The sequence below is a fragment of the Podarcis raffonei genome, chromosome 5, assembly GCF_027172205.1.
Source record: "Podarcis raffonei isolate rPodRaf1 chromosome 5, rPodRaf1.pri, whole genome shotgun sequence".
Taxonomy (NCBI): Eukaryota; Metazoa; Chordata; class Lepidosauria; order Squamata; family Lacertidae; genus Podarcis; species Podarcis raffonei.
In genome coordinates, this window is record NC_070606.1 from 7,474,635 (window position 1) to 7,489,237 (window position 14,603).

The 14,603-nt window shown below is 44.4% G+C and overlaps 1 protein-coding gene across 1 annotated transcript in view; it reads left to right on the plus strand.

Annotated features, from left to right (window-relative positions):
- Positions 1 to 14,603, plus strand: part of VWF (von Willebrand factor) — a 163,769-nt gene that overhangs the window by 68,983 nt on the left and 80,183 nt on the right. Inside the window, exons 25-30 of the mRNA XM_053387704.1 lie at positions 3,028 to 3,184; positions 4,065 to 4,232; positions 5,064 to 5,199; positions 7,176 to 8,512; positions 9,672 to 9,791; positions 13,068 to 13,211. Of these exons, the coding sequence (XP_053243679.1) occupies positions 3,028 to 3,184; positions 4,065 to 4,232; positions 5,064 to 5,199; positions 7,176 to 8,512; positions 9,672 to 9,791; positions 13,068 to 13,211 (2,062 nt within the window). The remainder of the gene's footprint in view (positions 1 to 3,027; positions 3,185 to 4,064; positions 4,233 to 5,063; positions 5,200 to 7,175; positions 8,513 to 9,671; positions 9,792 to 13,067; positions 13,212 to 14,603) is intronic.

Sequence of the window (14,603 nt, forward strand, 5' to 3'; positions counted from 1 at the left end):
AGATTTGAAAATAAGGGATCAGCAGCCTCGGAAATAAGGGATCAGCAGCCAAAATAAAGGATTTTCCAAGCACAGGTATGTTCAGCTTCTGAGCCCCTCCAAGCCAAAGACAGAAAGCCCAGCCACCAAACGAAGCCTCAAGCGGTGGTTCCCTCAGTGCAGCAACCCGGCAAAGGGGATGCAGCAAGGAAAACCACCGTCACCTCTCCGCTGGGAAGCACTGAGCAAAGGCGAGTCCCCAGGCAATACGGCCAATTTGATTGGCACAAGGCATGCAAGCTCCACCCCCCAGTCGTTCTTAGACTCCTTATTGGGAGAGCAACACAGCCAAGCAACACAGTTGGAGCCTCCCTCCTCCCTGGCCAGCAGGGAGGGAGGGGGAGGAGCTGCTTCCTTTGAAACCCGGGAAATTTAAGGGACATCATCAATAAGGGACAGCAGCGAGACACAGCGCTGGGATAAAGGACTTTCCCGCCAAATAAGGGACAGTTGACAGCTATGCCCCTCCCCCAATAATCCTTCATCCTATTTGCTGTGGGATCTAAGGGCTAAACTAGACATGGTGCCCATGACAACATTGTATGCTTAGTCATGTTCTGCTGCATTCGCAGATGATGAGGATGTGTTTTCTTTTTGTGGATGTAGGAGAAGAGAGTTGAATTCTCCTTTCTTCCCTACATTGTCCAAGGCCCTTTCCTCCCAGTCTAGCTCACTTCCCATTATCAGACCCAGGAACACCCAGAAAATGGAGTTTGGACAAATAATCATAGAAAGTAAGGTGGAGGTCACTCAGTTTACTTTGTTTGCTTTGCTTTAATTTTGAGATGATTAAAGCTGCCTTCGGGTCTGTCCTTGTGGCTCGTTGGAAGTTGAAACTGCTTCACATGTACTATTACGTTGTCGTCTTTATGAGGATATACGTTTGATTTTTATTACACCTGTTTTGCAAAAGTCCAGGAAAGAATCGGATCACCATAGTTTAAAACTACTGCTAGAGGACAAGAATCCCAAGACTACATTAAATGTAGCTAAATTCTGTGCGTCTGCAATCAATCGCAGGAAGCAAGTGGTATCCCATAGTGACCAAACCCCTAAATGTTAATTACAGGGGGCACGCTAATAATTAATTTTAATTTTTATATTTAAATCCTTGTTATATTCATATTGTCCTTTGTATTTCTGATATTTTTTATGATCTGTGATATTGTGTGTGTTGACGCTGGTCTGTGACCGTATTAATAAATTCATTCATTCATTAAAGCTGCCTTGAACTTATGGAAATGTAAGTTTCCAATATTTTATGAAGAAATAGAAGAAACATGTTGTTGCAAAGAACAAGCAAATAAGAAGAATTCCTCAATACAAGAAAGAAACGAGTTGCTGCCAAGGATTATCGGATAGTGTTGACCATCATTTTTGATACCAAATTAGGTCCTGTATATGGGACGCGGGTGGCGCTGTGGGTTAAACCACAGAACCTAGGACTTGCTGATCAGGAGGTTGGCGGTTCAAATCCCTGCGACGGGGTGAGCTCCCGTTGTTCGGTCCCAGCTCCTGCCCACCTAGCAGTTCAAAAGCACGTCAAAGTGCAAGTAGATAAATAGGTACCGCTCTGGCGGGAAGGTAAACGGTGTTTCCGTGCGCTGCTCTGGTTCGCCAGAAGCGGCTTAGTCCTGCTGGCCACATGACCCGGAAGCTGTACGCCGGCTCCCTCGGCCAATAAAGCGAGATGAGCGTGCAACCCCAGAATCGGCCACGACTGGACCTAATGGTCAGGGGTCCCTTTACCCCTTTACCTATATGGTTGAGTTTGGCCATCTTGATAACAGGGAATGGCTGTTCAGGCTCCCACCTAACACAGAGACAGAAGCTCTTGCTTGTGAGAAAGGACGAGGTATCCTGACAGGCGAGCAATGATACAGGTTTGGAAGCAGACACAGCTCTCAGACGTCATGCTTTGGGAATTCAGCAACAGGGCAAGAAGTGACAAAGATGTCCCAACAAGTTTCCCCGCCCCTCCTGCTAGCTTGGCACCCCTACTCACTCAACTCTCCCTCTGCTTAGGGGAATGCCAAGATTTCCAGCATGCACCCCATCGGGCGGGGTGGGTCTGCTGCCACCTGAGAAGCTGCCACCTGGTTCTAGGCGAACAAAGGCTGCACCCTTCTGTACAGACACCCCGCCCAGCTGATAAAAGCCCTTCGCAGCCCCCACTGAGACCCTCCACTCCGCAAGGAAGCTTGACAGGGAAAGACCACATACCAGCTCTGGCTTCCAAAGTGGCTGAAGTTTTGAGGGTTTTGTGAAACAAGCAACATAAACAAGAAAAAGAGGTCCTTCCCTCAGTATAAGGGGAAAGACACACACACACACACAGACACTGCAGTGGGTTGGGGGGGAAGGACACATCTTCTCTTCCCCACTCTATAGAAACCTCCTCTCCCTTCTATGTTGCAATAAAGCACTCAGGTTTGGAGCTTGCAACCATCTTTGAGCTCCAGCCCTTTACTGACCTTTCCCTTCCTGCGCCTGTCACTCTCCTCAAGAAAGCTCCCTCCCATTTTGGGAGTCTTGATCAGTTCTACAAGCTTCCTGTTTCAAGACAATTGACGCTCTGGACCAGAACCCTTTATAGCTCTATCCTTTCGTTATTAACATGACTTAAATCCTATTACACAGACAAGTTTAGAGTCTGAACTGGAGAGAAGCTCTCTCTCTCTCTCTCTCTCTCTGTGTGTGTGTGTGTGTGTGAGAGAGAGAGAGAGAGAGAGAGAGAGAGAGAGAATATACCGTATTTTTTGCTCTATAACACGCACCCGACCATAACACGCACATAGTTTTTAGAGGAGGAAAATCCGTAGGCATGCCACCTAAGTAAGCATTCCCTCCATAACACGCACAGACATTTCCCCTTACTTTTTAGGAGGAAAAAAGTGAGTGTTATGGTGCAAAAAATACGGTAATCCCTGGTTACTCAATACAATGGAAAGCTACTAGCACATTTAACCCATATGACTTTCTTTGCAGGTGGACCCTGAGCCATATGTGGATATCTGCCTGTATGACACCTGTGCTTGTGAATCCATTGGGGATTGCGCTTGCTTCTGTGACGTCCTAGCTGCCTACGCCCATGCCTGTGCACAGAAAGGGGTTGTGGTTCACTGGAGGTCTCCTACTCTATGTCGTAAGTGCTGGAGAGTTGTAGGGGGCTGGGGAATGGATAATCACGGCATGAGCGATGTGCACATTAAAAGCACTATCATACTATGCTAGCTGTCATGGGATAAAGAATCATGGGAACTGGAGTTTGTTAGGGGTGCAGGCAGGGTGCTCTGCGGCAAACACACCACACTTCCCAGGATTCCTTGGGGGGAAGCCAGGACTGTTAAACTACGCAGTATGGATGTGACCACTTCCATTGGCATAGGAGAGAGTAGGGTGGTTTCATTTAATCCAAGTCTCTGTTTGTTGCTGTTAATGGGAAATCTCCCCCAAAACAAAACCAAGAAATAGCCACCCGTGTTCTGCAGAATTGAGGCAACTGCGATATTTTGGTTTGTGCTGAGATCTCATGCGTATACCAGAGTGGCAAAGCACACCTAAGGCATGACTATGGATGGAACTCGCTGGAATTTTTGCATTCAGCTAGGTAGTAATATGTGTAAAAAGAAAGTGAAAGCAAGAAAGAGAGCCTTTTGTCCACTTTCTGTTGTTGTTTTTAAAAAAGTACTGAATTTGTGTGGATTTTTTTGAATTTCATATATATATAGTCAGGCTGAACCCGTGGCATAGAAACAAACCAGATTAAGGTCGCCGAGTCCACCCCTAGATGGAATCTATAGTAGTGTGAAGTGAAGTTTCCAGTTTGAATCTCACTTCTTCCATGAACTCATAACCTCCATCTGCAATATGGTCATAACTGGTGCTGACACATTGCAGGCTTGTTATAAACGGGATCGTGCAAAGCATACTGAATACTCAGAAACACTGTAAGATGTGAAGTCTCGTTGTTACTTCATGGCACAAGCATCCAGTTCTTGTTGTTTTTCCTTCATATTTGGTAGCACAAAGCTGTGAAGACATGAACAAGGAAGGAGAAGAAGGAGGAGGATACCTGTGTGAGTGGCGATACAATAGCTGTGGCCCTGCCTGTCCAAAGACATGCCAGCACTTGGATCCAGTGGTCTGTCCTGTGAAGTGTGTCGAAGGATGTCATGTGCATTGTCCAACAGGCAAGCATGGTCCTTTTGGTGTGGACGTACTAGCTTAGCTTCTGCAATCAAAAGTGAAAATAAATTTTGTTATCAATCTCTGGTAGGGAAAGGTGGGGATTGGTTTGGAGTTTCTTTGGGATTGCCCCTCTCATCAGCAGGAAGTCACGCAGATGATCTTGACTTCCTTCCTTACTGTCCACAGCAGGTGTGCCGAGTGGAATAAAATATTGAGGGTGGGGCAGGTAAGCCCCACCTCACATAATCAATCACAAAACACTGCACACACACACACACACACACTCACCATGTGAATGGCAATGCGTGTAAACTGGGGGGGGGCTCAAGTATTTTATTGGGGGAGGCAAAGGGACCTTGGCCCCTAGGAGATGGCTCTTAGGGTCCCCAGAGCAGGTAGAGATGGGATTGGCTGAGTTGTTCAACTGGACCACCTGTGGGTATCTCAGTTCCTTCAGAAAGCAGATGTCGGATCCCATCCTTATCATTGGTGCTTGGGGAGTGCAAGTGTAGATTGTTGCTTACTGTTTCTTTTGAAAGCCCAACTTCTAAAATTGTTGTGTGGTGTAGTGGTTAAGAGAGCCAGTGTGGTGTAGTGGTTAAGAGCGGTAGTCTCGTAATCTGGTGAACCAGGTTCGCGTCTCCGCTCCTCCACATGCAGCTGCTGGGTGACCTTGGGCCAGTCACACTTCTGTGAAGTCTCTCAGCTCCACTCACCTCACAGAGTGTTTGTTGTGGGGGAGGAAGGGAAAGGAGAATGTTAGCTGCTTTGAGACTCCTTAAAGGGAGTGAAAGGCGGGATATCAAATCCAAACTCTTCTTCTTGTGAAACAGGGAAAATACTTGATGAGCTGTCAGAGTCTTGTGTTGATCTTGAAGAATGCCCAGTGTGTGAATTAGACAATCTCCGGATTCCCCACGGGAAGAGGATCATGTTGAACACTGAAGATGCGGAGCTCTGCCGATCCTGGTAAAGCTGATGTGTTTTTCTGAGCATGGAGAGCATGAATGTTTGCATGCCAATAACCCAGAGCAGTGAATTTCAGTATTGATTTTGCATGAAGGCACAAGTATTTAGTCAAGACTCCGGAAAAGTTTTCTGTTGTGGAGGAAGGACACGCTGCAAGTAAAAAACAGGTTCTGGCTGCAGAATCATTCATTAGGTTACATATCTGAGGGTTGATTTGATTCCTAAAGCCCCCTTTCTGAATGATGATTGCCCTTTGAATTCAGGGAGGAAATGCAGGCCTTGGTTATCAGCGCTGTAAAATCAGATCATTTTAAACACTATATCGTTTGAGAGAAATTGCTCGCCTAGAATCCTATACCACAGTTTTCCTGCTAATGATTTAACGTGCATGGCAACACACTGCGACTTCTTCCTCCATGAAGTTTTGGAATGTTATGTACATTTGCCTCACCAGGGATACATCACTGCACGTAGCTGTCACCTAATTTAGATGCCCACACCACCTGTACAAACAATAAGAAAACATTTTTATAGCAAATATCCAAAGAAAATTGGAAGCTTGTAGAATGTCATCCACCAAATATTTACACCAGGATTAAAACAATAAATTGCAATAGTTCTGTAAATCAGTGTACTCATTCCAATAATTCTTAGCCACAACAGCATTACGTCACCTCCAATGATGTCAGTGGATTGTGCGCTGCTGTTGTTTCAGAACTTCCAAAGCCTCAGCTCAGTCCTTGTCACACCCAGGATGAGGCAAGACAAAGGCAAAAGCATCACATTCCAGTGGTTGTCCTCAGGGGTTGGGGTGTAGGGGCCCAGCCGGTTAAAGCCTCTTACCAAAACACTAGAACACGGGTGCAGAGCAGCCCAATATAGGAACTAAGATCATGAATGGAGAATCAGTCTAGGTTTGACATGATAACAGAGGCAAGGTCAAGCAGTAGTGTGAGGTCAGCATCACAGGAAATTCAGGCAAGGTGCAGCACAGCTAGGGAACTAGAATCAGGAGCGAGAGATCTCTGTTGCTTCCAGCAACTGGAAGCTTCAAGAGGGAGACTTTATATGCTGTGGCATCCCTGACCACACCGTAACCACATCTCCTGGTAGAAAAAGTGTTTCAGGGACGCTTAATTCTCTTGATTGTATTGTATTGCATTGTCCTGGTTGCATCAGAATTAAGAAGACGCATTCCCACCCCCCTTCATATCAGTATTGTGCTTATATTTTGGTGGAACAATGGAGCAGCTGAAACAAAACATGGTACATAAGCATTAAGATAACATTAAACAATCATGCAGAATTCTTTAATGTTACCTTGGCTAGGTTCTAGAACCATAGACTCATGGAACTGTAGAATCGGAAGGGGTCATGTGGGTCATCTAGTCCAGCCCTCTGCGATGCAAGAAGGTACACATGGCATATTGTTCCATCAAGATAGAAACCGCACTTCTTAACTTAGCCTGCTCACTCTTCTTGTGCTCGCTCTTCTGACACTGTTTCAAGATCTGCTTTTTTAACAACTGGAAGAAACAAACTCTTTGAAGATGCCGAGAACAAGGGGGAAAGCATGCTTGAGATATATTGAAATGTTGGTGGATAAGCATGTTTTCATAACCAATTCTGTAGTTTGATGGCCCTAGTATGTAAGTGGGAGAGTCATGACCAGTAGAGTGAGAATGAAGGCCACTTCCAGTTAAGGCCACACTGCAGTAGGGATTTGTGACAACCCAATACGCTTGACTTTTATTCAACTCACATATTCTGTTCGTGCAGACAATTATTCTAAATCTTTCCTATGCATATGTTACTAATTCTAGCACAATGACAGTCCAAAGGTGGAGAAAAGAATCAACTCATTTCCAGTTTACAGTGTCTTCTCTGCCTGGTTTGAGGCAATCCTTAGTTGCAAAAGTTTTGTGGAGAAATACTGCTTTTGTTTCTAATGGTTTATCTTGTTGATTCCCCCCCAGCCATTGTGAAGGACGAAACTTGACATGTCATAGATGTGATCCAAAGGAGACAGATGAAATCCTGATGACCACAACTATTGCTCCAGAAGATCAGATAACCTATGAATACTCTTGCAGTAAAATGATGGACCTTGCTTTCTTAGTTGATGGCTCCAATAAGCTTTCTGAGAGTGATTTTGAACAGCTGAAAGCTTTCATAATTGGCATGATGGAAAAACTCCACATCTCCCAGAAAAGAATCCGCCTGGCGATCCTAGAATACCGATCTGGCTCACACATTTACCTTGGCCTCAAAGATATTAAAAAGCCATCTCAAATGAGGAGGATTGTCCAGAATATAAAATACACTGGTGGAGATGTTGCCTCTGCAACTGAAGTACTTAAGTATGTGGTATTCCATGTGTTTGGGAAAGCTCCACGAACAAACGCTGCCAGAATCGCTGTCTTACTTACAGCTAGCAAGGATCCGAAGAAAATTCAAACGATCTTCCCACTTCTGAAAAAGAAGAAAATCACCGTAATACCTGTCGGACTTGGGCCTCATATCAGCATTGACCAAATTCAATTAATTGAAAGGCAGTCACCTGAGAATAAAGCCTTCATCATGAACAGTGTTCTTGAACTAAGGGAACGTAGGGATGAAATAATTGATTACTTCTGTGGCCTTGTGCCTGAAGTAAGTGCCATGTTGTTTACCACACAGCCTCCTATTGCAACCATCCCCAGTGTCACCGCAGTCCCTGGACTCGGCTGGGAGTTAACCAGAGCAGCCCCAACAACATTTCTAGTTTCTGTTCATAAGGCCATGGACATTGTTTTTTTACTTGAGGGGTCTGACAAAGTTGGCGAGGAGAATTTCAATTTGGTCAAAGAGTTCATCGCCCGCACAATCAGAGAAATGGATATCGGAGAAGAAACCATTCATATCACTATCATTCAGTACTCGTTCACAATCACGGTGGAATACTCCTTCAGGGACAGACAGTCAAAAACCGACCTGATTAAGAAGGTGAGGGAGATCAAGTTCCGTGGAGGAAATGCCACCAACACTGGAAAGGCTCTCAACTTTGTCTCTGAACAAACTATAGCCACAAGCAGAAGGGGAAGAAGGCAAGCTCCACACTTGGTTTACATGGTGACTGCGAATCCTGCCACAGATACCATCACTCGCCCACCCACTGATGTCAACCTCATTCCCATTGGTATAAACCCTAACGCCAACATCCAGGAACTCAGAGAGTTAAGCCAGCCTCAGGCTCCCATCATCTTAGAGGATTATGACAGACTCATCCAAGAAGGACCTGACTTGATATTAAAAACGTGCTGCTCCAAGGAAGGTAATGCCTGTTTTCTTAACTTGGGGTTTTGTTTTGAATCTTGAGAGCACCCTCTTAAAAATTTAACCCATTTTTCCCTGCTAAACTCTGGAGCCAGTAGATTGCATATTCTCTAAAACATTTGAGCAGGCCATGGAGAGTTCAGGGTGGGAGGATAGCACAGACACTGCCATACCATTTCCACCCTACCCTCTCAAGCTGTTACTTCTGGCTGGTTTTTGTAAAGCTTCATCTCTCCATTGTTTTGATCTGCAGGCCCAAAGGAGAGCTTGTGTGAGTGGTTTGGTGCAGGGATACCAAAGAAGGGGGCCAAAAACGCCAAAATGGCCAGTTCTAGTGCTTACCTGTGTGAGCATGGCTACAAATAAGATAGATACAACCAAGCAGTTGGCATGACTTGTCTGTGAGGTGCTAATACGTTCAGCATTACTTATATGCATAGGAAGCTATGTAAGTTGGCACCAATAGCCCTATTAACTCACCCCTGGCTTAGAGGCCCCTTCCCAGTCTACTTCCATCACTTAGATCAGGCATAGGCGACCTCGGCCCTCCAGATGTTTTGGGACTACAATTCCCACCATCCCTGACCACTGGTCCTGTTAGCTAGGGATCATGGGAGTTGTAGTACCAAAACATCTGGAGGGCCGAGGCTGCCTATGCCTGACTTAGATAAAGGTAGAAGCTGACAGGCAGCCAGTGTGAGAAGCCTCCCCTCTCCTGACCAGCTGAACCAAAACTAAGGCTTCAAAGATTCAAAACAGGTGAGCTCATTCTTGCACCAAATGACAATAAGTCCCAGGGTGATCTTGACTGCCAAGATGGCATTTGCAGGCCTTCTGGAACATTTTCACTGTTTGGTTCTATACTCTCCCTGCAATTTTCCTACATGGGAAATGGGTTGTGTTTTTTATTGACATGAGGTGACAGCAGGGCCCAAAATCTGAGCATGGTGTGGATGCTAGAGCTATTCTGCAGTTCAGTGTTTCTGTGAGAGGCATGCAGGGTTGACAGGGAATGTATTCCCTCAATATTCCCTCAATAATGTTTTGAACCTATTGTGTTCTCTCTGTGAAATCATGCAGTTGCTTTCTATCAACAGTGCTTTGTATAAAATTTTAAAAATAATTACAAGCTTTTTCTTTTTTAAAAAAATCTTTAGAAACCTGCAGCAAACCAATGGATGTCATATTTCTTCTGGATGGGAGCTCAAAGGTTAGCAAATCAGAATTTGAGGAAATGAAACAATTTGTGAAAGCGTTTATTGAGCACAGCAATGTTGGTGAGTACCATGTATTTACTCAATCGCTTTAGAAGTTTGGGGTCCATGTTCATTGTATTCATGAGGAGACTACTGAAGTGGTGAACCAGAAACTCTTTCTGCAAAGAATCTTGATTTGTCATAGACATAAGCAGGTATGTGTGTTTAAAAAAACAAACAATTGAAATTCTGCAGCAAATGTAGCCAAAGTGCCAGAATTTTCCCATCCCTGATATGGAGGAACCAAAATTCACCCCTGAGAGCTGAGGTGCTCTGCTTTGCCTCAGGAAACAGCACAACCCTATAAACAGTTGAAGGCAAAGTGTAAATGAATTTTTAACATAATTTTAAAATAAGCACTGCAAACAGCAATAATTTTCTTTGTCCCTCTGAGAAATTTGATTATCCTGAAATAATTGCAAAAGCAGAAATAGCCAGTGAAGTACTGGGCTGCATTCGCAATTTCATTATTGTTAAGCTTGAGACTGGGAAATTGAAAATAAATTTTGTTCTACACGTGGTGCTGTATGATATTGATTAGTATGAAATCATCTTCTTGAAAACTGAGATTTCTGGGGCATTTGTCTCCCCTGCAAATGGTGATAAAATGTTGGGTTGAAAATACATTATTACCGTGTATTGCTACAGATGGATTTTTAAAATATTGTTACAGAAAACAATTATCCAAGTCACAGATAAATTCTTGAGGCTGGTCACAAATGTTAAAACACAATAAAAAAGGAACACATTTAAACTACCTGTGACATTCTTGGTTATTTTTACACCAAGCATGCAAACAATTTAATGTTAATTGGAATTCAAATAATTTTAGCTGAAATATTACGTAAAGAAGCTTACAAATGATTACCCATTAACAGAGTTCTGTACCAGAAATCCCACATATTAGAACTAAATCATGTTCAGAGATGAACAAATCATGGATAAAATCTAAGATATGTGCAGACAAAAGAAGAGATACATATCAAAGTGTGGTTCAGTCTACATAGATCTCCCCACATATCAGCCACCCTAGAAAGGTTTTATATTGAAGGATGGGATATACATTTAGGGTAGTATTGACACCTTTGCACCCATGGAAGGGATCTGACCATTCGAGGCATCCGATAGCAAAGGAGGTAGGAAGACAAATTTTGCCGATTCTTCTCCTTCAACCTCAACCCCAGTGCTGTCTTCCACACAGCTCAGGAGGTTTCCCAAGTTCTTTTGAGATGATTATCAGGGACACTTTATTGGCCAAGGGAGCCGGCGTATAGCTTCCAGGTCATGTGGCCAGCATGACTAAGCCGCTTCTGGCGAACCAGAGCAGCGCACGGAAACACCGTTTACCTTCCCGCCAGAGTGGTATCTATTTATCTACTTGCACTTTGACGTTCTTTCGAACTGCTAGGTTGGCAAGAGCAGGGACTGAGCAACGGAAGCTCACTCCGTTACGGGGATTCGAACCGCTGACCTTCTGATTGGCAAGTCCTAGGCTCTGTGGTTTAACCCACAGCTCCACCCACATCCCTTTGACTTAGCATAAATGCCTCCAATTATGGCAATCACCACAGCAAGCTGCACCAGATTTTCTGCTTGTTTGGCACATGCCAAACTCAAGGCAGATGTTGGGCTAGCTCAGACACCTGAATCCATCCAACCAGACACAGCATCTCTTCTTGTTTTTTTCTGACCTTGTTAAAGAGGACAGACACTTAGTGGCAGACCAACAAGTTATTGCTTCCCTGCTAAGCAACTTCGAATTCCTGAGCTGTTTTCAAACCATGAGCTGTTTTCAAATTCAAGGTCTTCTAAAGCAAAGAGAAATGTACTATCCCACTTTTTGGTAAAGACACATATCAGAAATATAAATTAATCGGCAACTTAGGTTTTAATAACATGCCCGTGTAATATCTATGCAAATAGAATTTTTCAACATAAATTGTTTGAATTTGGTCTGTTTGCATTAGATGTTGCTAAAACCATTCTGCTTTGATAAAAAAAAAATATGCAAACCAATATGTGACATATGGGGGAAACTAATATGTTTTAGTAAAAATGAACACTATGACTTCAAAGTAGAGGAGTGTAAATTAGGAAATTCTCAGACAGGGCTTAATCTGCCGCAACATGTAACAGCACCATGTTGGTAGTGTCATGAGAGTGGTCTGTAGCGCTGCAGGCTGCAGATAGGAGCGCCATTTCTCCCCCCTATAGAAAAACAAACACAAACCATCTGCAAACATAAAAGTAGTTTGGCAAAGACAAAGCTTCTAGCCCCCTCTGTTCTCTCCTGTGCTAGTTCGTTGAATGCAGGGGAACTTTCAAAAATAACTTTCCCACTTGCATCCTTGCATTCATTCTGTCACCTTAGAACTATACTGCCTCATTTCATGTGTTGCCTGGGCCTGTCACTCAGGTAATTATTTTTCTGGCAGGGTAGATGCATTGACAACTTCAGCCAATATAAGGTGTACAGAGCAAACTGGTGACCAAAAGAACTTTCTTCTGAATGACAGATCTAAGTTAATCTGGGAACTAGGTGGCCGATTTGTTGTTTAGTCGTTTAGTCGTGTCCAACTCTTCGGGACCCCCTGGACCAGAGCACGCCAGGCACTCCTATCTTCCACTGCCTCCCGCAGTTTGGTCAGACTCATGTTTGTAGCTTCGAGAACACTGTCCAACCATCTCTGTCATCCCCTTCTCCTTGTGCCCTCCATCTTTCCCAACATCAGGGTCTTTTCCAGGGAGTCTTCTCTTCTCATGAGGAGGCCAAAGTATTGGAGCCTCAGCTTCACGATCTGTCCTCAGGGCTGATTTCAGGATGGATAGGTTTGATCTTCTTGCAGTCCATGGGACTCTCAAGAGTCTCCTCCAGCACCAGAATTCAAAAGCATCAATTCTTCGGCGATCAGCCTTCTTTATGGTCCAGCTCTCACTTCCATACATCACTACTGGGAGACAGATCAGGTGATTAGGCACTCCCATTTCTTTAAGAACTTGCCATAGTTTGCTGTGGTCGACACAGTCAAAGGCTTTTGCATAGTCAATGAAGCAGAAGTAGATGTCTTTTCTGGAACTCTCTAGCTTTCTCCATAATCCAGCGAGGTGGCCGATACCAAGTGTTATAAATGAATATAGCATAGATCTAAGTGTCCTCTCATTTCTAGCTATCCAAACTATTTAACTGTCTCGTGGGTGCAAACCATTAAAAAATCAGACTGCATACATCCCACCACTTTAACTTCTTGATGCCTTTTCCTTCAATAATATTTATGTTGTCCCCACCCCCTTCCCCAGGTCGAACTACAACTCAGGTGGCAGTTCTTCAATATGGAAAAGCAAACACTTTGGAAATTTCATGGAACGTACCCCAAGAAAAAGCGAGCCTATTGTCTCTGGTGAGCTCAATTCACCAAAGAGAGGAAGGCCCCAGCAAACTAGGTAAGTGATGGACCAGATTATTGTGAGGGGGCAGGGACATTATACAGAGAGCGACTCTATGAAGGTTTATTGGGTTGACCCCACCTACACTTGCTTTTTGAATTTAAAACATTTCATCCCCTGCTCTTCTGTAGCACAAGGTGGCTTACAACATGGCTTAAACAACAACAACAATTCTAAAAATCGCCTGTCAGCAGTCAGAAAATGTAGGACTTCAAAGTCTATGTATTGGTTCCCAGCTATACTGGTGGGATCTAAACTCTGGTGTAGCTTTAATGTGGCTTAGCTGAGTTCTCTCTCTCTCTCTCTCTCTCTCTCTCTCTCTCTCTCTCACACACACACACACACACACACACTTTTATCTGCACACTTGACAGCAAAGTGACATTCAGCCTCAGCCCCAACTCTCGCTTCGCCCCACTTCTCCTAACAGGAAGCCATTTCCAGTTAGCATGTCTTTAACAAAAATAGGAATTGGGGATTCTGTGTGACAGCTTAAGGGTTTTCGTGACAGTCCTGGCATTCTTGCCACAGTTGGAGACTATGCTTAGGGTCAGCTGACTTCCTGACCAAGTCACATGGGCTTTCAGCAGGTGAAAGGATGCTCCTGTAGGTCACCTGCGTACATAACTGCGTCGCAGCCAACGATGCGGTGAGGGGCTTGCCGACATTTCTGTCATGGCAATCGTCGGGGAATCACGAGTGGAAAGGGGACCCTTAATGAAATCCACAAGCTTCCATTTCGCCCCGTCTTGGCCAAATCGTTCCTTATCACCTTTGAAAAACAGTAAAGGTAACGAGGTCGGCCCCTTGCAAACGGAAGGCCCCAATGCAAGCCTTTAAAATGTCAAGCCTCATTTTGTGGCTTTCCTTAAATGGTCATAAAATGAATTGTGCGAGACCCAAACAGACTCCTGTGCACATCTGCTTGGAGAGGTGGCAGTTCGTTGGTTTTGCTTCCTTGTGCCACATTTATTCCTACTCTGGAGAATCCCACAGTCTTCAGGAGCAGCAGGGTCCTATGTGGGGAGAGAACTTGCTACAGAAGGGGGAGAGGGATCAGTCAAGCCCCGGTGCGTGTGTGCAACACCGTGGATGGCCTTGGATCCCACCCATAATGTTTTTGGACTGGAAAATATAGTCTGTCTGGCAGCAGCCTAACATCAGGGCCCCATAGGAGCAAGGGAGTATCCAGATTTTAGGATCCTTGGCCTACTTTGTGCTGTAGAGTTTATTGCTGCCGAAAAGTGAGAAATGAAACCTGACTTCCATAGTTCGCTGGAGGATTGGCCATGATTGCTTTCTCAGCCTGGAGAAATAATAATAATAATAATAAAACCAAACAGATGGTCAAGAATTTTCTGTCAGGGTTTGTGTGTGTGTGTGTGTGTG